Source organism: Echiichthys vipera, assembly GCF_963691815.1.
Source record: "Echiichthys vipera genome assembly, chromosome: 10".
In the NCBI taxonomy this organism is placed as follows: domain Eukaryota; kingdom Metazoa; phylum Chordata; class Actinopteri; order Perciformes; family Trachinidae; genus Echiichthys; species Echiichthys vipera.
Window position 1 is genome coordinate 1,748,335 of NC_139835.1, and position 25,617 is coordinate 1,773,951.

The 25,617-nt window shown below is 42.1% G+C and overlaps 2 protein-coding genes and 1 long non-coding RNA gene across 6 annotated transcripts in view; 1 reads left to right on the forward strand and 2 right to left on the reverse strand.

Annotated features, from left to right (window-relative positions):
* The window catches only part of LOC310952836, a 333,477-nt gene that overhangs the window by 75,243 nt on the left and 232,617 nt on the right, over positions 1-25,617 (forward strand). The gene's annotated exons all lie outside the window — the stretch shown is intronic.
* LOC310952997 (interferon alpha/beta receptor 2-like) lies at positions 1,479-16,973 on the reverse strand (the record flags this gene model as incomplete). The annotated part of the gene is made up of 6 exons (XM_083921889.1): positions 16,736-16,973; positions 16,249-16,381; positions 13,915-14,096; positions 13,583-13,728; positions 8,268-8,430; positions 1,479-1,630 (listed from the first exon to the last, which is right to left on the reverse strand). The coding sequence occupies exons 1-6, from the start codon at positions 16,776-16,778 to the stop codon at positions 1,479-1,481; spliced, it is 819 nt and encodes a 272-aa protein (XP_083778015.1). The 5' UTR covers positions 16,779-16,973.
* LOC310952555 (interferon alpha/beta receptor 2-like) overlaps positions 17,207-25,617 on the reverse strand; it is a 48,721-nt gene continuing 40,310 nt past the window's right edge. The window contains exons 8-9 of one of the 4 annotated variants that reach the window (XM_083921188.1): positions 19,276-19,372; positions 17,207-19,131 (exon numbers count right to left, since the gene is read on the reverse strand). In XM_083921188.1, the coding sequence (XP_083777314.1) occupies positions 18,656-19,131; positions 19,276-19,372 (573 nt within the window). In that variant the 3' untranslated portion in view covers positions 17,207-18,655. Of the gene's footprint in view, positions 19,373-25,617 lie in introns of all 4 variants that reach the window. The other 3 variants (XM_083921192.1, XM_083921187.1, XM_083921190.1) reach the window with 3 other exon arrangements.

Consider the following 25,617-nt stretch of genomic DNA (forward strand, 5'->3'; position numbering starts at 1 on the left):
TTTTATGCTGTTTTCTAATTATGTCACTGTAACTAGGTAATCAAGGGGGTATTTTTAATTTTTGATTGAAGGGTTGTGATTTAAAAAAAAATTGGATTCTGTTGGATTCAATGAACACAAGGTTAAAGTAAGTCACACAACACTTCTCCAGTATACCATGCTTTATTTGCCAGACTTTTTTGATATCTTGCTCTCATCAGTGTGGTGCACCCCCTTAAAGATGGCATCAGCACCATGAATAGGGTAAGATAGAAAACAGCATTTCACAAAAAATATAAGAAAGATAAGATACTACTTTACAGTAATAAAAAACAAACCTTAAGTGCCTTCATTAATACTGAAAATGAATGCATGAACTATGCTCAGTTTTTACGCTTATTCCATATGCAAACACACTATATAGCTGCGAGCGAATACTGGTGAAAACAGTAAGACTGAACATAAATGACTGGCATCATGTTTGTATATGCTAAAATTACAATATACTGTATATCACATGTCAGTGTTTCTAGTAGAATTGTCATCAGCACCAGGGGAAAGGGTTTTGTTGTAGCATCGCAACACAGTCCACACATGCTGTGCCTCCTCTACACACACTCTGCAGGGCCGGCAGTCAACAGAACCTCAGCCAGCATAAACCCCAGCACTAGGGTCTGGTCCTGAGTCTGACTCCCCACCGGGGCAGCAAACTAGTTGCTGCTGTTACGCAGGACAGCTGCCAACTTTAGGTCCATCTCCACCACCACTGCAGAATGTATAACAGAAGAACAGCATGTGTGGACGTTCATTTGTTGACGTTAGCAGACTCCATTTAGCTATCACTGTTGGCTGTAGCAAAACGTCAGATCCTTTAGAGTTTACCAGAAAATCCACCTTGAGTCCTAGAAGTCAGTCCACAGGCTGTTTAGACAACCCAGGAAGACGGTGATGGTCTCAGTTTTTAAGTTTCGTAACAACCCTTTCATCAACTGGCAATAAAAAAGGGTTAACACATGTAAAATGTTACAAACAGGACATTTAAAGTCTAACAGGGGTTGTTTCTATGGACCTTTGATAACTGCAATAAATGTTAACACAAAACTAATAACACTCAAATCAGCCTCAGCTATACTTCGTGTTTACTGCTAATTTGCAAATGTTACTAAAATAGTAAAGAATAACACAGGCTAAACATCGGTATGTAAGCATTGTCATTGTGACCATGTTAGCATTTAGCTCAAGCACCCCAGTGCCTCACAGGTATAGCATCACAGACTCTTTAATATGATCAGTGACTTCAACCTTTGATTATTAAAATTGTAATTGATTTATATTCTGTTGGTTGACTGATTATCTGATCCTATATAATCAAAGATCTTAATTAGCTCAGGTAAGTCAGAAACCAACTAACCAAACAGATTGAACAATGTGATTGCATCTCTGTTTGCACATCACATATTTTCCGTACAACATTTAAGGCAAAGATGAACAATTGATCCTTAGGTAACAGCACACACAGTTGGATCTGTTACCAGAGTTCTGGGGAGGTGTCTTAGTAATGCAAAGCTCAGCTGTCCTCCATAAACAACCAGTCCAATGAGGAGAAACCCCAGTGCACAGAACGCACCCAGCAGGCTGAAGACCACATACACTGTGAAACAGGAGGACAGCAACATATATCAGACTCCAAACTTTGGCACTTTTCATTACATCAGAAATTGCTAGACTGGAAAGACAGGCTTCTCAGCAAATTAAGCACATTAAGTTCCAAGTTAAAAAAAAACTTGACATCCACAGGTGTTGTTTCCAAGCTTCACGTGCCGTGTTTCCAGTCAAACCGATTCCAAGCAAACTTTTGAAATGTCCAAAAAAGAAATGGGAAACATGTTTCCATCAAATGGTTTGGAGCAAATAAACAAGGCTACAGCGTAGTTTTGCATGGCTGTAATTCTCCAGAAAACAAAGACACGTTTTCCAAATAGCTGATCAGCCATGTGATTTAAATGATCACTACATCAGAACTTATTCGGCAAAGAGTTTCCATATTACATTTAGCATGTATCGAATTTTGCCATTTCAATCCAATCTAAGAGCGGGGGTTATAGGTGTTGTCTGTGAAGTGACTTTAGTATTTCCTCCCCTTTCCGATTGTTTTGGCAGCACTGTTAGCTGGATAAACGTCAGAGATCATAATCTTTTGTCTATATTTTGTCAGGACCAGTCATTTTAGGGCCCTTTGTGCCAGTATGAAGCTGTCCAGCCTATCCAGCTAACAGTGCTGCCAAAATGACCGGAAAGGGGGGGAAATTCTAAAGACGCTTCACAGTCCACAGGGACCACAGGGCAGACCACTAGCATTACATAAATTGTACTATTCCAGCACATTTAAATCTCTGAGAGGAACTGTGAAAGTTCTATTTAAGTTCCCCCTTTAGCCTTTAGCCAGGATCAACAAACACCGAGAGAAACATGAATCTATTCAATCCAGTGGCGGCTGCTGGTCTTTCAAGGAGGGGAAGTTAATTTTTCTGGCCTTCATCATTAATGTGTTTGTTTATTTATATGTAAATTCTAACCTTCGTTCCTTTTCAAGAAAATGATCTGTGACCTTGTTGTACCAACTAGACGTCTTTTCCAAGGACTTGACCAGTGTCCTCTCAATGGCCAGCAGAGCTAGGCTGCTTAAACGGCCTTGGCCCAGCTGGAACTGCTGTGCCAGGCTACTGTGAAGTGTGACCGCCTGTGAGTGTGAGTGATCGTGACGGGGGGAGAAGCGCTGCAGCTGCCGCTGCTCGTTGGGAAAAGAAACCACAGAGTGAAAGAACAGAGACGCCAAAAACAATGCTAGTCGTTTTTAACAAAGACAAAGTCTCTGGGGATCGGTAAAGTCTCCGGATTGGTTCAGAACAACGGAATGAAAAACTTTAAAAATGCTCCGGTGGATGTGTATTCCTCAAGATCGCTGATTCGCTCATTTAGCTGTCAATCAAAAAAGGATTCTGCCTCAGACAGCTCATCCAATCATCATGCAAAAGCCGAGCGTCCGGGCCAGCCCACTTTCCCATAGACCCACAGAGACGCTGAGCGTCCGATGGGCGGGACAAAGCCCAGCATTTACCCAATGAGCGTCTAGTTTGGCTGCAGTGGAAAAACCTGCTCTACGCTTTCCCATTGAAGTCAGTAGAAGCTGAGCGTCCGACTGTGTAAAGTGCTGTGGAGCTGTGGGGATGAATGAGAAGGAAGTTGCTCCGGTTACCTGTAGTAAGTAGCTGATTCTGAACAAAAGATGAAGGCTTTCTAGTGCGTATTTAGTCAATGAAATGTACACAAAGCAGTACATATTTCAGCACTTTTTTTTTTTTTGGGTGACATTTTAGGGGAAGCTGAGCTCCCCTTGCAGTCTTAGAGACATCGCCACCTATTCAAACACATAATATTATTCATTATTCTGAAAGGTGCCATTCTGCATAATACTTTTACTTTTGGTACTTTAACCTAGTCATGTCCAAATGAAGCTTCATGAAGCTTTAGTTGTATTTGTTGAGTCCACTAGATGGAGCTCTTGTTTTAAAGAAAATGGCTCAATGAATGGTGATTCAGTGTGTTTCAACCCTTTGTTGAACAGAGAGCTCCATCTAGTAGACTCAGAAAATAATTTAAATGCTTCATGAAGCTTCATTTGGAAATAACTACTTGAACCCTTTAGCAGGTCAACAGTAGATGTATCATCTGAACTGGAACTTGAAGGTTCATTTGAGATGCAGATTAAAGTGTGTTTAAGCCTGTGAATATTCTCATTTGTCCAGGGGCCTGTTTCACAAAGCAGGTTTAGTGAAAACTCTGAGTCTGTTAACCCTGAAATGAGGGAAACTCTGAGTTTTCCGTTTCACAAAGGGAGGTAACTCAAACCAGAGAGAGAGGGGTAACTCTAGCCTGTTTCACAAAGGGAGGTAACTTAAACTCTCGGTCAGTTACCATGGAAACATGCTCTCTGAAACTAACCTGGTCGGGACCAGGTTTTTCTCAGAAAACCTTGAGTTTCTCTCTGTCTCCGCCCTCTTTCAGCCACACACGGTGTTTCATTTCCTCATTCATTCAGTCAGCGGGCGAGTTTTGGCGAAGTATAGTTCTGCTATAGTTCCGTCTGTTTTTTCAGAAAATCACTGCAAACATCAGTCATTAGAAGTTATATTAGGTGGCGACTATTTCACTACCATGGCGTGTCCTTCTGATAACAATCCCGTGGATGAAGCTGCAGCATTACTGCGCAGAGAATTAAATATTCGTCGGGAGATGATTATCAGACTATTGATTATAGATGTTCTTGCATTTCCAGGCAATTCTCTGTTTGAGCGGTACCGTTTCATGTCACAGCAGATATTCTGTGTTGCGCTGCGTTTTTTTGCAAACGGGAGTTTTTGTATACAACGTATAAAAGTCATTCAGTAGGCCTACATTAGAAGTTATATTAGGTGGTGAATATTTACACTACCATGGCGTGTCATTTTGATAACGATCCCGTGAATGAAGGTGACGCATTTCGCAAAGAGAATTAAATATTCGTCGGGAGATGATTATCAGACGTCCTTAATATGCTGCAGCCATAATTACAAAATGAATGAAATGGATCTTTTGAGCAAGTTGAATGTATTTGACTCAGCGTTTCTAAATATAATTCCAGCTTTTCTTGCAATTCGTAGGTTCAAAAGTGTGTGCTTTTAGTTGGGTTACCGGTATATTAACTACTCCTATACTGTATAGCCTTCTGATCCAGAATATCACCTATAATGCGAGGGGGCTGAATACGGCACAACACCGTTTCATGTCACAGTCCATCTCATCCCTCCTTACATTTCCAACATTAACAACCAGTGATGCTCTCATATCACAGCAGATGTTGTGTGTTGCGCTGCGTTTTTTTTGCAAATGGGAGTTTTTTATACAACATTGATATGTTGTATAAAAAACAGCCACTTACGGTAATATTTACTTTACGATGTAAAACCTGCTCGAAATGAGGCGTCACCATGAGACTGTGCAGAGGTTTTACCTGTTTGAAAAATGTTTTTATGTTTCATCTTAAGCTGCGCTTCTCCCCCGTGGGAATGCACTTAAATGAAATAAATTAATAGGCTCCCACTCATGCAGTTCCCCCTGTGATATTACTGTGATTGCAACTGGACTACATTTAAACTTATGCACTGACCCGAGCCGCAATGTCCTCCCGCACCGTCTCCCTCTCTTTTGCTGCTGCAGCGGTGTAAACCTGCTCAAACTCCCGTATGAGCGCATTAATGTTTCCATTTCCAGTTGTAGCGTAGCCCTTCGCTTCCCCGTTGCCATGGTGACTCGTCGAATCAGGGCTCCATTGATGCTGTCTTTTTTTACTTGTGGTGCACGCGCTTAACTCCAGGTCAAACTACTCTGAGTTGATCAACCTAACGCAAATCTGCTGTTCTGGAACCGAAAACTCAGAGTTTCCTATCTCAGAGTAGATCAACTCAGAGTTCAGGGTTAGACTCAGAGTTTTTTGAACCTGCTTTGTGAAACAGGCCCCAGGTCATCGTTATCCTCAAAGCAATTTCAGTCAAAAGCAACTGGACTTGGTAATTTGTCTAGGAAGACGTTTCACCTCTCATCCAAGAGGCTTCATCAGTTCATGTACGCATCTGACCAGGCTGGGACTGGTCCAACTAGCTGGTCTGAGATCCAGGTATTTAACCTCTCACAAGGCCGGTGATGTCACTGAGACCCTTTATGCTCCAAGTGCCAACGACCGTTGTTAGAGTGGCAGTCGTTGGGAAGTTGGTTTCAACTTCGTTAGTGCTCTATTGAGTCTAAACGACAGTCGTTGGAGTCACAGGAGGACATTTGTGAACAGTTGTTCTTTGAGGTTAGATTGTTGGATCTTCTGGGAAGGGATGAGAGGGCAGCATTGTAAATTGGAGATAAGTGGTGTCTAAGACCTCCTCCTCTGTTCAGCGAAGGTTTTTCTACTTTTACATAGATGGCTTCTTTTACTCCTGTTTCAAACCATCTGTCCTCTCTGTCCAAGATTTGGACATTGTTGTCATCAAAGGAGTGGGCTTTCTCCTTGAGGTGTAAGTGGACAGCGGAGTCCAGGCCTGAGGAGTTAGCTCTCCTGTGTTGGGCCATGCGTTTATGCAGTGGTTGTTTTGTTTCTCCAATGTAGAGATCTTTGCATTCCTCGTTGCATTGGACAGCATAAACCAGATTGCTTTTGTGGGTGTGTGGTGTTCTGTCCTTGGGATGTACTAGTCTCTGTCTGAGTGTGTTACCAGGTTTGAAATACACAGGGATGCAGTGTTTGTTGAAGATCCTCCTGAGTTTCTCTGATACCCCAGCCACATACGGAATTACTATGTTGTTTCTCTTGTTTTCTTTTTCTTTTTCAACCACATTGGTTTTCTTTCTGGAAGCAGCTGCCGTTTTCACAAAGGTCCAGAGAGGGCGCCTCTCAGGTGCTTGCGTTCTTCCCCCTGGGCCTGTGAGCTGGTGGGTACGTTATCAGCTCTATGCTGCAATGTTCTGATAATTGCAAGCTTGTGTTCCAAAGGGTGGTGAGAGTCAAACAGTAGATATTGGTCTGTGTGAGTGGGTTTTCTGTATACCCCAATGTGGAGGCTCCTTGACGTCTTCTCTGGTGAACTTGATGTTTCTGTCCACAGAGTTTATATGTTCAGAAAAAGTTTGCACCTCTTTGGATTTGATTTTAATCCATGTGTCGTCCACATATCTGAACCAATGGCTGGGGGTTGTCTGTAAAAAATGCCATTAAACTGGAAATATGTGGTATTCAGGCACAACTCCAGAAGTTGGCAAATGTGGTCTGGTTTTAGATTTGTTCAGTTGTTAAAGGAGTTGTCCTGCGTGAGCCGCTCTCTTACTGTGGTTTGGGTTTTTCTCGTGCATGATGAATCAGAAAAAGCCTGCACATGATGCTCATGCTCTATTATCATAGCAATTTTTGAGTTGATACTATTTGTTACACAGATTGGGTGCTTAATTTAACAATTTTATTTGCTATCAAAAACTTTTCACATTTGGAGAAAATTGCATTTTTCAGCAACTGGATGGCAAGCTGGAAACTGCTCAGAAACTCAATCTCAATATAGTAATATTTAATTTCAACACTGTTTATGGACCCTAGTATGCAAAAAATATTAAAATACAAAAGACAAAATAACACATTTGTACTGCAGGAGAAAAACTGCATGTTTTTATCCCAAACTGTCTGGATTATCATAAAGTGGACGTGTCTGTAAAGGGGAGACTCTTGGGTAATAGAACCCACCCACACGCACATTTCAGGTGGAACAGAGTCTCAGGGCACACTCACACTGTCCTTCCATACCGTGCCCAAACAGGTTTTACGAGTAAAGCCTAGTTCGTTTGACCAGTGTGAGTGCAACCGCTCCGCGCCTAACATGTACGAGCACAAGCGTGCGCACGTGTACGAGCACGAGCACGAGCACGAGCACGAGCACGAGCACGAGGCCTACGGCGGCCCTGACATCATTTTCTGTGCGCCTGTTCAGACATATAAAAAATAAATTAAAAAAAAGACGGACCATGCGCGGACATTTAAAACAATGGCGGCGAAAGGTTCACGTTGGTGTGATGCGGAGGTGGAGTGTTTACTGCAGATTTGGTCGGATGAAAATATTCAAAAACAATCGGACAAGACGCACAAAACTCCAAGGTCTATGGAAAGATTTGTAAACAAAGCGACGCATCGCGATGACGTCAATCAATGCGTGTGACGTGTTACGGCGTCATGACGTATAGACAGGCAAGAAGCATTTGCGCGAGGCCCAGGCAGCGTGAGTACAAACGGGCTGGCCAGCGGGGGGACAGGGAGGGGAGGACAAGTACCCTAAAGCCCGGGGCACAGTACGGGCGAACAGTTTGAGTGCGCCCTTAGTGTATTTAACCCTGTGCTAACAACAAGAGTGGGAAGAGGGCTGTAATCAACATTATTGTGGGTAACAAACTGTAAAATCTCTTTCTTGTGCTGGGGGTTGAGACACAGTGACTCCATGCCAGCATGTAAAAACTAAGTTAAGATTTGATGCATCACACCAAGTTGACTTTACTTATGGAAGACTTTCAAATAGACAAGACGTCAAATTGTCGCCTTTGCCTGGCCACCAATGTGAAGGCTTTCTGTATAAAAACACGTTACAAAACTCATTGTTATACAAAATCAACCTATTTCATCAAAAGAAGGAACATTTGTGTTATAAGATGATAACTATATGACATACAGGAGCTTCTGGATGGAGGGGGGCTGGTGAAGGCACAGGCAGGTTTACTGGAGACAGGGATGTTGTTGAAGAGTGCTGTCACAGAGACGGTCACACAGTACTCCACACCAGGCTGCAGGTACGTGATCTGGTGCTCCTCTTTGTAAGGTACACTCAGCCTAAACTGCAACACAACAGACAAAGCAGCTGATAAAGGGCACAAAGTGGAAAAATCATAAATTTGAAGAACTTTTATAATGTGCTCAGGCTCTTGTTAAAATTACATGACTTACTTATATGTATATATATTATATGTGTATTCTTTACCATTGATAATGTCAGACGTACTACTTTGTACAACTAACAATATATTTGTGACAGTTCTGAGGTGAAACTTTAGCTTGTTGAGTGAGTCAAAATAACCATATTGTAGTTTGAGTAAATAACTCTTATGCAATGTAAGAAGAACACTAACGTTGGGTCACATCAACTGATTATCTTGACTAGCTAACTACTAGTGATGTCCAAATGAAGCCTCATGAAGCATTCTCATTATTTTCTGAGTCCACTAGATGGAGCTCTCTGTTCAACAAAGGGTTGAAAACACACTGAATCACCATTCATGGAGCCATTTTATTCAAACCAAGAGCTCAATCTAGTGGACTCAACAAATACAACAAATGCTTCATGAAGCTTCATTTGGACATCACTACTAACTACCCTTGAGTACATGGAAAAGCTGCTTTGGTGCTAGGGTTGGGTGACAGGATGAATATATGAGAGTACATTGTACTGTAACAGTACAATGTACAGTACAATTACTGTTTTGCCAATGGAGTCTGGTGGCTTTGCTGTTTCTTTTCACATCTTAGTCTGTGAATGAACAATTCATTTGGACCAAACCAGAGTTGGTGATTGTTTGAACAATGGAATGGAATGGAATTGTTTTGTTTCTGCCCAGAGAGACTTTCATTTAGAAGGTGGAAGAAGATGTCTTTCGTTGACAGTTTGTAAGTTTACTACTACTATATTGACCCATTTTAGCCCAGTTTTGACCCAGTGTTACCACTTTGTAAGTAAGTAAAATTTATTTCTAGAGGACATTTAAAAGTAGCTTTAGCTGACTAGAGTGCTGTACAAAAAGCACTAAGTAAAAATAAACGTAGAAAGCCATCAACATGGTCATGTAGTTTGGTCTGTAAATATAAACTGATGACGAAAACTATGAAAGATTTAGCATTTATACACCATGACATATTTGCATACAATCATCAATTTCACACTTATTCCACATATACACTCCTTCCCTACTTTCCCATCTCAGTTTGGTAGACTTTATCCAGGGTCCAAAATGTGGAATTCTTTGCGTGTTTTGAATTTGCCCTCACGTGGTCATGTTCAGAAGATGCAAATAATTCCAGGTTACAAGTTAAATAAGCACTGAAATGATTTATTCTATCTCATCTCATCTCATCTCATCTCATCTTCATCCGCTTATCCGGGGTCGGGTCGCGGGGGCAGGGGACCCCAAAACTTCCCTTTCCCGGGCCACATTAACCAGCTCTGACTGGGGGATCCCGAGGCGTTCCCAGGCCAGTGTGGAGATATGATCTCTCAACCTAGTCCTGGGTCTTCCCCGAGGCCTCCTCCCAGCTGGACGTGCCTGGAACAACTCCCTAGGGAGGCGCCCGAACCACCTCAACTGGCTCCTTTCAACGCTAAGGAGCAGCGGCTCTACTCCGAGTTCCTCACGGATGGCTGAACTTCTCACCCTATCTCTAAGGGAGACTCCAGCCACCCTCCTGAGAAAACCCATTTCGGCCGCTTGTACCCGCAACCTCGTTCTTTTGGTCATGACCCAGCTTTCATGACCATAGGTGAGGGTAGGAACGAAGATTGACCGGTAGATCGAGAGCTTTGCCTTCCGGCTCAGCTCTCTTTTCGTCACAACGGTGCGGTAGAGCGACTGCAACACCGCCCCCGCTGCTCCGATTCTCCGGCCAAACTCACGCTCCATCTTCCCCTCACTCGTGAACATGATCCCGAGGTACTTGAACTAATTCACTTGGGGTAAGGACTCATTCCCTATTTATTCTAATCAACCAATATTTCCCACATGGGCTTCTGTTTTTTTCTTTTTTTGTTAGCCTGATAATGATAGTGTTTGTATTTACATGTATTATGAGTGAAGGGTGTGTTTGTGAGTGTATCTTATGACTTTGACTGGCTCATTATACTTGTGGAGCAGATGGATGCTATGTTTCCTTTTTTTAATATGCCTAAAATCAATAGATTCATTACTTATATTTACCTTGCTATAATTATGCTATGAACAGAGAGCTCCATCTAGTGAGAATAATGAGAATGCTTCATGGGGCTTCATTTGGACATCACTACTCCACCCCCCCCCCCCCCCCCCCCCCGGAGGGCTTTTAATCAATTCTTCTTCATTGTCACTTGCAAATTATATATTGTAGTATGTTTTGTTTTTTTTATTAAAGAAGGAGAAGAAAGAAGCATTTTAAACAGCAATCATGTGTAAAAATAGAATTGAACTGTAGATCGAATCCTGGGGGGTGGGGGGCTAAAGTACCTATACTACATTGAATGTAAAATCTTGATCTAAAGTAGCTATATCTGTTGGATAATGTAGTGTAAACAGTTAAATACTTGAATTGCAGTACAGTTAAAGTATAATGTGTAATATATCTAAGTAAAATACAAGTACTGTACTCAAATGTAAATGTACTCTGTTACTTTTTAACACTTTAACTAAAAAAGAAAGTCCTATGAAGTTTGTACATTTATCAGTTCTTGTGTTTTTTCTACTTTTTTCTATTTTCACATTGTTTCTTTAAGTGGCACTCTTTTCTTTCTTTTCCTCAGCTGTCACTGTTCTGTAACTATCCATTTCTTGTAATTTCAAATAAATGGTTGCAGTTAAAGTAGTAAAGGTGATGCGTGTCACTTCCTGTGTTAAACTACTCTATTTTTCCAAAGAAATAGCTGCCACACACCAGGTGTTCAGACAGGAAATGCACAGCAGCAACACACAGGCTCACTGATGTATAAAAGCTCTGTTATTCTGCCTCCACTGATTTGACATTACTTGCTTCTTAAAAATGAAAAGTCTCCTGAATGGAACACTTAAAACTTCTTTACTGGTCCAGATTTCTCCAGTAATGGTTAAGCTTCGACTGTCTGGTCTGACCAGCTCTTATCACATCTGTATACTGAAACTGAAATATGGGGTGAGAAGTCCCAAAATACAGATGTGAAGATGAATTCCTTCTCACTCTTCTCATCAGCCACGCGTTTCTTCGAACACAGACACCAACGAGCCTGTAAGAGGAAAACGTGGGTAAAACCCACACTGTGAAAAACACAAGCCTCTGTAAGCCATAGATAAGCCAACGTGTATTATTCTAATATTCTGATTGGCCTGTCGTGAATAAAGAAGAGCGGCCTCTTGGGTTTGCTGTTTTGATTTCTCAGTATTTCACATCGCTCTGAGTTTCATATCTTCCGAACACACGCAGCACTCTCATCGAAACCTGCAGACCTGCCTTCAGGTGAACTGTAGGGATGACAGATGTCACACAGGGATCATATCACAGCACCTCTGCTGTGTTTCTGTGTAAATAACAGCACATATGCAGGGTCTGCTTCTTAGACTTGACGAAATATATAGTATCTAACTTACTGTTTTTGAGTTTTATCTGGGCCCCCACCCAAAAACTATATTAGCCCTGCTTAAAGGTGCCCTTTTATACTAGTTTTCAGGATCATATTTGTATTTTTCGGGTCAACTACAATATGTTTACATACTTTGGTCTCTAAAAAAACATTAGATTTCTGCAGCACCCATGCAGCACCTCTGTGTGGCAGGCTCTGTATGAGTGTCTACATTTCATGGACCTAAAAATAAGTTATTGTCTACAGGACCTCTGTGCCACCGAAACCACCCAAAATAACATCCAACACAAGTGAGTGTTGCACTGACTAAACTGAACAGTTTCATCCAGGGTAGGAGCACAGTCATAGACGGATTAACGGACGGAACCTTAAATAGAATCAATAAATGTAGTATTGGTTATCCGACAAGCATTATTCATTTTTTCTTTAACAACCTTTTGAAAACAGGCAGCACTGTTACTAGTCAACCAAGCCCCCACCACAGCGACTTCCTGGTTGATCCAATAATGAAGTGCAGTTCTCTTATTGTCCACTAGTCAGTTTGCACATTTTCTCACAGCAGTTTCTCATTGACCCCCATGTTAAACAGGCCATTAAACCTGTTTAAGGCCTGGTACAAAAAAACATTCTAGTCTGTATGTTTAGGTCATTTCTCCATGACAACACTGAGGGGGGTGAATATTTTTGTACCAGGCTAGTTTTTATTTTATTGGAGGTTAAAGTTTAGGAATAATTAGGGGTGTGGCCTCTTGAGTGACAGCTTGCCTCTGGCCCTCACTTCTCCTCAGAGGTAAACGTCAGCCAGATGGATGTATGTCCCTCCCCCCAACGTCACATACATGCCCTTTTTTGGTCAGAGGAAATGAGGCAGTCAAAGTCTGACAAGATGGCGACTCCCATAGGCGAGGATGATTGGATCAAGTTGAGAGAACGGAACTCGACGTACATTATTTATAGTCTATGCAGTCAACTCATATGATAACCTAGATCACGGTCCTGCCCTTAGACAGAGCTAATAATGCTGTTGTTTTGCTCTTGCTTTTTATATTTTTCCCTTATAGTTCAGGGGCCCATGATCATTCCTATCAGTAATATTTAGCCTACTCGGTTGTTTTTATGGTAGATCTTTTTGGTCCTGTTAATAAAATGAAAACAATATATAAATAGGCCTAATAATGGAAAAAATGCTCTGGCTTAGGGTTCCCTGAGCTCTTGGGCCCCTCCACTCGGTAATCCATCACTGAGTGGAGGGCAGAGGCTGGGTGAGTGCAGGTCAAGGACCTACGGGTTGCCAGTTACCATGAAATTAAGCGTAATGTGCATGGTAATGTGTGGAGGAGCTTATACTGTTCTCCAATCTGATCTGGTAACACAAATCCCAGACAGAAACACACGAGAAACATCCATTTGATTTGTATATCAATATGAGATCTGGGGATTAGCAGGAGAAATGACCAGTCGGGGGCACAGGCGGAGAAAAGAGTTACAAAAGGTCTATGGCCATGACATATCAAACTGCTCAAATTTTGACCTCTTATACAGCTGTTTCTTTTATACAAATATTTGTATTACATAACAAATTGTACATTGTTTATGAATACAAAAACATTGATGAATGCAGCTTTAAGCCTGACACATACCTGTGCACCATCCCTGGTCCTTTGCACGTGGAGGATGAGTCCTCTGTGCAGGGCTTTCAGCTGCTCCCTTGTTGCAGGACCACTGAGCTGCAGGAGCAAACAGTTCCCACAGCCGGACACAGACACTTCAGGGGGTCCCAACACCGCTGATAAATAGACAGAAATCAACTCACTTTTGGGAAAAATAATCATTATTTAAAAACTGAAGCAAAGATGTCTGCAATTCAGATGTCTTGTGTTCACTCCACCTCCAACATGTTGAAAGAGAAAACTAATGTGTATTTAACACACTGTTCATATAGACCAATGATATGTTTGCTGCTGTGTCTCACTGTCTGACAGAGGCTGGAACTGGCCCGACACAGTCCAGCTGGATGTCTGTGTGGGTGTGAAGGCCTGAACACGGGCTCGGTAGGGATCAAACGGGTCCTTGAATGCTTGGGTTAGGTTACACGTCTGTCCGGCCGTTAGCTCCAAACAAGTAGCCACTGGTCTCCACAAGTTCTTCATCCGCCTAAGTGAAAGAAAAAGAGTGATGGTAATCCAAGACCACTAGCAAGAACTTTGTGTAAAAATGACTTTCTTCACAGCAGGTGAAGGTCACTGCAGATAGGGAGGGAGAGAAAACATAACTTTCAACATGCTGACGAACAGAACACCACGGACAACATTCACAGCTGAGTCAAAAGGCAACTGACTGGGCTGTTTGTGTCATCCTGATTCAAGGAAGCCATAATTGTTATGATATTGCTTTGAGTACATTTACTCAAAAGTGATTACTCACAGGATTTAAGGAGTGCTTCAGCAACAAAAATGAAACAAATATGAAACATCGTGAAAAGCAGGGGGATGTTGGCACAAGGTGAGCTTTGGCATCGTGGAATAATATTTTAGACATGTCAGAAAATGTGTCAATAGTTACAGATACTTCTCTAAGAAGTAATTTAATTAATTTAATAATTACTGCATATAAAAGTTATGACAATGTGTAAAATGTAAATAGAAACAGGATGGGATGATTTGTAAAACATTGAAACCCCATATTGAATTGAAAATAGCACAAAGACAACATATTAAATATTGAAACTGAAAAATGTCTTTAAAATCATATGCCCATAGTGAATTTGATGACAGCAACACATTTCAAAACAGTTGAGAAAGTGTCAACAAAAGAGTGTAAAAGTTGTGACATGCTCATAGGAAACACCTGATGGAACATCTCACAATGAATGAGGTTAACTAAAAACAGCTTAGTAACATGATTGGGAATAAAAAGAGTGTTTCTGAAGTAAAGACGGGGAAGGCTTCACCACTCTGTGAAAGAATATAGACTATAAATAGTGACACGATTTGAGAATAATGTTTCTCAACGTAAAACGTCAAAGAATTTGTGGATTTCATTGTCGACAGTACATAATATCATTAAAAGATTCAGAGAATCTGAAGAAATCTCTGTGTGGAAACCAGCACTGGATGTTGGTGATCTTCTTGCTCTCAGACGGCACAAACATCATTGCAAAGTAGAGGGACCATTTGGCTTCTTTAAAGTAAATCAGAACAATAAAACATAATCAATATGTTTGGGTATTTATTGTTGCCATGAAAGGCCTTCAAAACAAGTCAGGTTTTAATACTCAAAATAAATAACTGTTTCTAAGACATTTGACAGCAATTTCTTATTAGTAATGTCCGTATTTACAGGACACCAAGCTCTGATTGCCTGAACTGTCGACGGTCATGTGCTGAGATAGTCTAATGCCGATGGATTGATTGATTGATTCAGGTGACATTAAATAATAACCTGAAAAAATCTGGTCTAGGATCAAGACAAAATTAACAACACATTTAAATGTCAGTAATTTGAAACTCATTATTTAATTTGAAAAAGTAATTAGTTCTAGTTACTGCATTATTGGAATTACCCAACACTGATGATATATAGACAACAACAACAAGTCCTCATACATCCACCACGAAGCAAGTTGTCTGCAGTGGCAGCTGCTGGTTTTTTAAGGAGGGGAAGCTCATTTTTCCAGCCTTTATCATTAATGTGCTTGTTAATTTACATGTAAATTCTACCCTTCGTTCCTTTTCAAGAAAATGATCTGTGACCTTGTCGTACCAACTAGGCGTCTTTTCCACGGACTTGACCAGTGCCCTCTCAATGGCCAGCAGAGCTAGGCTGCTTAAACGGCCGTGGCCCAGCTGGAGCTGCTGCGCCAGGCTACTGTGAAGTGTAACCGCCTGTGAGTGTGAGTGATTGTGAAGGGGGGAGAAGCGCTGCAGCTGCCGCTGCTCGTTGGGAAAAGAAACAACAGAGTGAAAGAACAGAGACACCAAAATCAACGCTAGTCGTTATTAACAAAGACAAAGTCTCTGGGGATCGGTGAAGTCTCCGGATCAGTTCAGAACAACGGAATGAAAAACTTAAAAAATGCTCCAGTGGATGTTTATTCTTCAAGATCGCTGATTCGCTCATTTAAATATATATATATAATATACAGCTTTTAATAAAGATTCTACATATTCAACCTTTAAGTCTGCCAATCACACAAAAATCAGCGCATCTGTTTCAGATGTTGCTCTCAGGAGGTATAAAGTGCAAATGGAGTCATCAACACTGGTCCTGAGTGTGCCTCACTTTGTGATGCCCGTCGACTAAATACCTGAGGCAGAGGATTTCAACAGTGAAGTAGGTGTCAGAGGGGGTGTCAAGGCCAGGCAGGAAGCTGAGGGTATGCTCCATGTTGAAGGAGGAGATGGAGACGTTGGAAGGTGCGGGGAGGGAAACACACACCACTGCACAGGATGAAAGAATACTATTATTCAAAGAGAGAGTGCCATCTTTACTTTTTAATATATTTAGTTATTTTATAACTCTGCATCACTAAACATGACTGAATCTACAGACTGCATTTATTATATACATTTCCTGTACACAGCTATACATCTACGTCAACTCAGTCTGAAGTGAGCAACTATACAGTTCAACAGTTGAAAAGCATTTAATACTCCTGCCAACATCCAGACAGACAGGCAACTGATTAAACACACACACACACACACACACACACGCACGCACACACGCGCGCACACACACACACACACACACACACACACACCCTTCCCAACACTAATAAAAGGGAGCATTACCAAGGTGTAAATGCAGAAGAAGAAGCAGCATCCACAACCCCATCGTCCCTCCATGAACTGTGTTATGGCTCGCAGTTAAGTCTCACACGAGATAAGGCTGTTTTTTTGGGTGAGAGTACATAACCTATAGAGAGGGATGGGAGGGGGTGTAGGGAAACGAGCAGCATTTCTTATCATTTGCAGGGCTAAGTTTCCATTTCCCCTGAAGTCCCTCCCTGTGCATATTACCCTTCAAATCCTGTATTTAACTGTGAGTGCTCCGACACTTGAAAGAAACTGGTGCTCACTGGGGTCAGCAAACTTGACTTGAACTTGTTTCTGATCTGTGAGAGTTATTTGGTGTTCTTGTGTTTGTCTGTGCTTTGGTACCTTTCTGTACAAAGTAAGCTTAACAACTTGTACTTCTACTGCAATAATACAGATGACAGAACATGACTTGCTATGCTAAAAGTCACTTTATTAGTTGTGAGCCTTGAGAACAACTTGACACTGAGTTATATTAATGGCAAGATTTCACAGTGAGTATAAAAATACACACTTTACAAATATGGAGTTTGATTATAGTGTTGAAATACAGTTGGCTGCATATTGTAACTTGCAGTTACACATGTATTCTCTTCTATCCTGATACACCATATAAACATACAAACCATATAAAATATAAAATATAAGAAAATATATGGCATAATAAAAGCATGCATGGAACCATATGCTGTGTAACATTCATTCATTCCTGTCACAATTCAAATCAGGTAATATATGATGTATAACATTCACAGTGAAGATTTGTATGTAAATGTAAATGCATGGTGGGTCTTATAGATGTGATGGTGCTGACATGCTGCCATACATGATGTAAAGTGCTTCTGTTTGCAACACAAATCTACAAAACAGTAAATACAACTAGAGCTGCAACTTAAACCTTCTCATTTTTAAATAATCTACTGATTGTTTAACTATTAGTTTAAGCTTTAGTCTCATTATATAAGAGCTGACGAGAGTAGATTTAAAAAAAACAAAAATAATGATGATAATCATCAGTCAGTGATATTCAGTATGATACAATGATGAAATGTTGTCAAGTTTACCTGCTTTCTCTTGACCTGCACTACTTCAACTTCAGTTAGTGACTTCCCCAATAGTTTTTAACAACCCTCACGGGGTTGTACCTACAAAGAGTTCCTTGCTGGACTTCTATGTCATACTAAGTTGTAATGTCCCGAATGATGTCCAAGTAATGTTACATGTTTGGCCCCCTGCAAAAACAAAGCACCATCAAACAAAAGCAATCCAGGGATGCATAGCACAGTGCTACTGACTGTGATATGGAGGGATTTTGCATGACATTCACATCCAAATTCCCATTAACTAAAGCAACAAAATTCCAGGGGTGAAATTTGTGATGTCCAAATGAAGCTTCATGAAGCATTTTCTTTATTTTCTAAATCCACTAGATGGAGCTCTCTGTTCAACAAAGGGTTGAAAACACACTGAATCACCATTCATTGAGCCCTTTTCTTTAAACCAAGAGCTCCATCTAGTGGACTCAACAAATACAACTAATGCTTCATTTAGACATCACTAGTTCCTACGTGAGGCCTTATTCTAAACTTGAACCGTAAGCGAAACGTGCAGTTGGAAAAACAAGAATCATTAACGTAAACTGTGCTTTTGAGAAGGGTAAGTCTATCCTGTAATGAGAATTCCTCATTAGAATATTAAAGTTCAATGTCTCGATTCAGCGCTGCTACATGAGCTTCACAGTCACTCATTTTAACACACTAGGAAATTGTAAAAAGACATGAAACTGAGAAACTTACAGCCGGAAAACCCCAAGACTTCTGTAATAAGTTAACTTCTCTTTTCCCTTTGAGGTTCTCGAGCTGATTCTGGAACCCTCTAATCAGTTCTGTAAGAAATTTATAAACGGCCTATATATCCAAAGTGCTCTTCCTCCTCGTCTTCTTCGACAGAGCAGGAAACAGTTTCTATGGCAACCTCTTCAGTGTCCCTAGTTTGTGAGAGCAGGGTTGGAATGGTGTCATGCATCTCTAAGGCACAGAAAGACTCTTGTGCAACCACTGCCATGTCCAAATGAGATTTCTCCTCCTCTTCCCCCCTGCTTCCATGGCTGCCGAAGGTTAAAGTAAGGAGGTTCACACCGTGGCTGCCCCCCACTCCCACCATTTTCCCCTCCTCCTCCTCATTTGGCTGGATTGTTCCTACAGTGGAACACTGGTCTGACATGGATGGAGGATGTGAGGCTGCACGTGTGCTCAGTGGCTCCTTCCATCCAGAGTTGGAATGTGTCTCTGTTGAAATTAAGGGTTCAGGCTGTGGGTCAAACACGTCTGATGTTTGGTTTGAGGAGGGTTCAGGATCCGGGATTAAAGGAGCTGACAAAGATGATGAAGAGGAAGAGGAAGAAGAGAGGAGGTTAGAGCCCACCCGTAGTTTATAACCTCCTCTGCTCACAGCAGCGCTCTCTGTGACACTTTCCCCATCACTCTCTTTTGATGTGTGGTTGCTCCTCTTTTCACCTGAAGAGGGTGGTGTTGGTTTGAGATTCAAGAAGGAAGACAAGGACGTGCTTCGGGGTGTAACGACCAGATCCTCCTCTATGTGATGGATGGATGCCTGGGACAGAGAGAGAGAGAGAGAGAGAGAGAGAGAGAGAGAGAGAGAGAGAGAGAGAGAGAGAGAGAGAGAGAGAGAGAGAGAGAGAGAGAGAGAGAGAGAGAAACCAATAAGTGGGCTCAACAGCAGTCTAATCAAGCTTGTTTTTCAATAGCAGATATTCAGCTGACGGGGAGCTTCTCCCCAGTTAGAAAGAGAACCAGTCACATTTGCTTCATTGTTTAAGTCTCTGGTAAGCTGTGATACAGATTTATCATTATTTTGAGACCTATTCAGTGCCACCAAAATTTACAGCACATTATGATACAATGCAGCCATCCTCTGGCCCTAAGACCCCACCAGAACTGACATCACCAAATAAACAACACAAAAAATTAAATCAACAGCAAACACCATGGACAGCAGCACTGTTGACAGAAGCTGTCAACTGTACAGTTAATGTGCCCAGGCTGGAAACACAAGACTATGGAAACACATTAACATTTTATAATATTATCTGCAATGGAAAATGTTTCAAATGTAAGGGTCAGTTTATATTCAAAAGATAAATGAAAAGGCTCTAATAGGACAACCTAGACTGTACCTGTTTGTTTATTCAGTAGTTACAAATTCATTATGGGTTCATCTGTCAATTATTTTACAAAGTGTGTCATCTCTTAAATTATAAAGACAAAAAGACAGATGCAAGCTCCCTGAGCCAAACAAGGTCTGTTCATGGTCACTGTGTGTGTTGACTATTTATTTATTTGCTCTTTTTTTTAAACTTTAATAATAATAATAATGGATTGGATTTATAATGGACTGGATTTATAGAACCTCTTTCTCAGTACTCAAGGTGCTTTACAGAGTCCAGGTTCCATTCATGCACACAGACATACATGGTGGGGATAAACTACCATAGCAGTCACAGGTGCCCTGGGACAGACTGACGGAAGCGTGGCTGTAATGGGTGGCAGTAGCTCAGTCCATAGGTGACTTGGCTGGGAACCATAGGGTCGCTGGTTCAAGTCCCCGTGAGGACCATGTATGGAGCGTGGACTGGTGGCTGGAGAGGTGCCAGTTCATCTCCTGGGCACTGCCGAGGTGCTGTTGAGCAAGGCACCGAACCCCCAACTGCTCGGGGCGCTGGTCACTGGCAGCCCCCTCGCTCTAACATCTCTCCCTAATTGCATGTATAGGTGTGTGTATGTATGTATAATAATAAGAGTGAAAAAAAATTCAATTTCCCCGTGCCGGATAAATAAAGTAATTCTTCTTCTTAATCAGCCCTCAGACCGTCTACTCAAACATAGTTTTCAACAAAGCCTGAACTCAACTTATCACACTGTTGATAGCTGTTCTTTAAATGTATGTGTGTTGTGACATTTACCAAACATAAGCAGTATTTCTCCTGTGCTGTCAAACATGGTTTCCACCAGTGGAAATACGGTTGAATCATATTAAAGGAAATGTTGCGTGCTACAGTGTTCTGGAAAAGAAACAGTTGGTGAGCACCTAATAGCCTCATGTCCCCTCAAAATTTCACATTTAATTTATTGGCCACATACTGTGGTTCCTAAGTTGGTTCAGGGAAACCCCACTATATTTCTCACTGTCACCCTGGTTAACTGAACAATGGAACATGAAACCACATCTTATTGCCACAAAAGATAAAAGGTTAACTGTTACCGACGCCTACACCCATAACAGCTCTTACATCCCAGCATGCTGTATTAAAATAAAGACAATGACTGATATGAATTGAAGGTTTCAAAATCTATTAGTGACTACCAAGTGACTAATGATCTCACTTTAGAAATTGCCAACCCCCTTTGCTTTTACAACATATGACCTAATCTGACTGTATTGTAAGCAGTGCTGAATCTAATACGTTTTTTTTCTTCAGATGTTTTATAAGATAAACTTCAAGATAAAGTTTATTGTTTACATTTATAGATGGTGAAGGGCTGGACAATATGGCAAAAATCTTCAATCCCAATATAGGTCATCATATCTTGATAACAATATACAGTGGCGATCAAAATTAGAGAACAAAGTATTAATTGATTTATTCTAAATATTGTTATTTTTTACTGTTCAGAATTCATACCAGCTCTGCCTATACCACTGCTCTACTAGTATGTTTTTTTTTAAATAACCAAGGTACTTCAAAATTAGAGAACACTTTCAGATCCCTCCCAGTTTCCTTTGTAAGATGGCGAGCTGCTCTAAGGTGACTGAAACCCTGAGACAGCAGGTTGTCCAGATGAAGGCCAAAGGGATGACCCTCTCAGCCATCAGAGAGAGGTTGGGCGTTCACAGTCAGTGATTTCAAGAATATTGAAACTTTACAAGGACACAGATTCATTCAAGTCCCTCAAAAAGGCCGGTCGTCCACGTAAAACAAGTGCACGAGAGAACAGGATTATGAGAAGACTCTCAATGGGGAACCAGTTCAACACTGCAGCTGGAGTTGGTCTCCAGTTCAGTGCTGAACAGGACAAGGATCTGTCTCTGCACACTGTGTCTCATAATAAGACTTTTAGCACTGAAAGCCCACTCTGCAGTGACCAAACCTCTCATCAGCAGTAAGTATAAAAAGGCTAGATTTGTCTTTGCTGAGGAGCATGTTGTGTGGATGTTCAATTTATTTGGGTCTGATGGAAACATTATGTTGGGCGTAGGACTGGGGAAAGACTGAACCCAAAGTGTGTGAAGAAGTCAGTTCAATTTGTCAAATTGTCTCCCAATCAGCTGCAATTTTCATACAAGACAATGTCACCTGTCACACTGTAAAACAGGTGAAGCAGTTCCTTGAAGCAAGAATATTGAAACAATAAAATGTCCAGCCCAGAGTCCAAATCTAAACCCCATAGAGAATCTGTGGAAAATCCTTGGCAACAAAGATATGTCTCAGAAACCCACTACAGTTACTGAACTGTGGAAAGACGCAATGGTTACTCTTTCTAATTTTGATCACTGTTTTTTTCACTAAATAAAGGTTTTTGTTGAAGTGCCCTGGTTATTTAAAAAAACATGCTAGTACAGCAGTGGTATAGTCACAGCTGATATTCTATCGTATTATGAACAATAAAAAACATCAGTATTTCAGAATAAATCAATTTATCTTTCTTAGTTTTTTTAATTTTGATCCCCACAGTTTATATACAGTATTACAGTATACAGTGTTTTTTGCTGTGCCCCTCTCATTTTTTCACTATCTAACATCTACGCGACTGGCAGCTCAGTTCTTCAACCTCCCTACATCAACCATCCTGCTGCATGAGAACAGTTTGGGCTGCCTGCAGCTGTCTGCCTTCGAGTCTTTTCTTATTACACAACACATCAACCACAGCCATGAAACACTTCCCTTGTATAATGTGCAGAATGTGTTTTGCTCAAGTTTGTTTCCGCCTGCAGTTCTTTCCTGTTACATTACCAAGAAAAAGTCAAACCACAAAAAAAGCATATTTATTGTAGGGAAAATACATTAACCAGTTGCACAAACTTGATCATGATGAATTAGATATACTGACAGTAAGGGGGTTTCTGAGGAGTTTACACAACACAAGTGTCACACCACGGTGAGAGGTTTCCTGTCTTGGGTTTTTTGTCTTGTGAAATTCACATTTTATCTTCACTTGTTTCAGGTCAGTTGCCCTTCCTCCTGTGTCCTAGGTCTGCTGTGTTCCCTGATTGTGTCCACCTGTGTCACCCTCCCTCATGTGTATATAGTCCCCCCCTTCCCCTTTCTTGTTGCCAGAGTATATCGCCTCGTTGCGTACCTCGAGCCATTGCCACTGTTTCTGTTTTTCCTCCCCATGAGTGATTCTCGTTTGTGTAACTCTCAAAGATAGATATTCATCTCAGTGTCGTTATAGCCTGTAGCCTTTTCCTCCCCCGGGAGCGATTTTCAGTTCATTTTTTTGATGATTTTTGCCACGTCTGTTTTGCTTGTTAATTCCCTCATCCGAACTGACGAGTAAAGTCTAGCCTATAGCCTGTTTATTTATCAATCTGACTTAAGAGTTTACCTAGGGTGTCAGAAATAAAGCCTGCATCAATCGTTCCCTGACTGCATTTGAGTCCTCATTTTACCAAGTCCTAACAGTATACTCTGGCCTTTATGGACTCAGCAGAGGCAAAACGACTGACGAGGGTCCTGCGCGCCCAGGAATCCTGTCTTGCCCAACAGGAGGAGTTTCAGACAGCGATGGCAGCGAACATGGGCCAACCTCTCCTCCCAGCTGTAAAACCTACTCGGGCAGATTGCTTGACCGGTTTCGGCGGTCCAGCCCCCTACTACAACCGCTGCTTCCGACCCGACTTCAGCTCCTCCAGGATCCGGTTGCAAGTTGGCACCTCCGACTCCATACACTGGAGCCCCTGGTTTGTGAAAGGCATTTTTAATAAACTGTTCTATTCACTATGAGCTGATGCCTCATGCATTCCCCACTGACTGGTCCAAGATAGCATTCATGATTTCTTACCATGCTGACAGAGCTAAGGCGTGGGCTTACGCTGAGTGGGGGTGGGGCTCGCCACTCTGCAATTCTTTCCCAGACTTTCAAGCTGCCCTAACTAAGACTTTTGACCCGGTGTCTTCCAGCAGGGAAAAGGCACAAGAACGGACCAGTTTAAAGTAGGGCAGCGGCTCCGTGTGCGACTACGCCATCTGCTTCTGCACCCTAGCAGTGGAGAGTGGGTGGGACCACATGGCGCTTTATAAGATCTTTCTGAAGGGGCTCTCTGCGTCCATACTGTATCTCCTCGTTCCCCTGGACCTACCCGCAGCATGGACGTCCTCATCACACTCTATCAGGACAGAAAACCGGCTTGCCCAGCTTAAGCGACAGCGAGGCAGATGGTCGGCTGCTGCAGGGAGAGCCACTCGTCCTGCACCTAGCTGGTCGACCACCCAGCGTTCTTCACCGGAGCCGCTACTTCATCTCTGCACTGATCGTGAGGAGGAGCCCATGCAGTTGGGAAGAGCCTGATCGACCCTAGAGGCAGTCGAATGTGGCTGATGGAGGGGAGATATTTTTACTGTGGAGAGGGCAGCCATCTTGTCTCTTCATGTCCGGCTAAGGGATCCCACGGGGTGAGTTATGCTCTGGCGGCTAGCCAGAGGCCTAACACCCCCACCAAAGTCACAGTAATTCACCACACGGCCATAGATCTAGAGGTGCTAATTGACTCTGGGACAGACAAGAGTCTGGACTGGGGCTTAGCTAGGAAGCTAGGACTCTGAACCGCTAGCCAGACCCATTAGAGCCAGGGCACTGAATGGTAAGCTTTTCACTATCACGCACATCAGCAAACCTGTCCAAATTAACATTGACTGCCACCAGGAACACATTCGTCGATATCAAATCACTTCATCCTCTCGTTCTCTGGTCTTGGGACATCCATGGCTGTGTCAGCATAACCCTCATATTGACTGGCAAACAGGGAAGATCAGAGAGTGGGGAAAGGAATGCAACACACACTGTATTTTATACTAACGGGGAGGAAAAAAGTCAAGAGCTTAATCTTTTTTTCTGCCAATCCTGCCACAGACCCAGACGTTCCCTCCTGTCATCTCCACCTTCGGCAAGTCTTCAGTAAGACAAAGGCCATGTCACTACCTCTTCACCGATCATATGATTGTGCCATAGATCTGCTACCCGATGCTACTATTCCCAAGGGACGCCTGTACTCTGGTCCAGAAGGGGCCGCCATGAACACCTACATCTCGGCGTCACTAGAAGCAGGTTTAATTCTTCCGTCCTCATCTCCAGGAGGAGCAGGATTTTTCTTCGTTAAGAAGAAAGACGGGACATAAAGACCCTGCATCCACTATAGCCCACTGAATGATATAACCATAAAGAACCGTTACCCTCTCCCCCTCATGTCTTCTGTTTTGACCAGCTCCAACAAGCGAAGATATTCACCAAGTTGGACCTGCGCAATGCATATCATCTGGTCTGAATAAGAGACGGTGAAGAGTGGAAGACTGGATTCAACACACACTATGAATACAGGGTCATGCCCTTTTGACTTACCAATGTCCCTGCCCTGTTCCAGGCCATGATAAATGACGTTCTAAGAGACTTCCTTGACCATTTCGTGTATGTTTACCTTGACGGTATCTTAAATCTATTCTCCTGACCGTGACACTCACCAGGACCATGTAAATCAGGTTTGAAGATACTCTTGGACAACGACTTGTATGTTAAAGCTGAAAAGAGTGCATTTCATGCTGACCCCGTCTCCTTCCTTGGCTT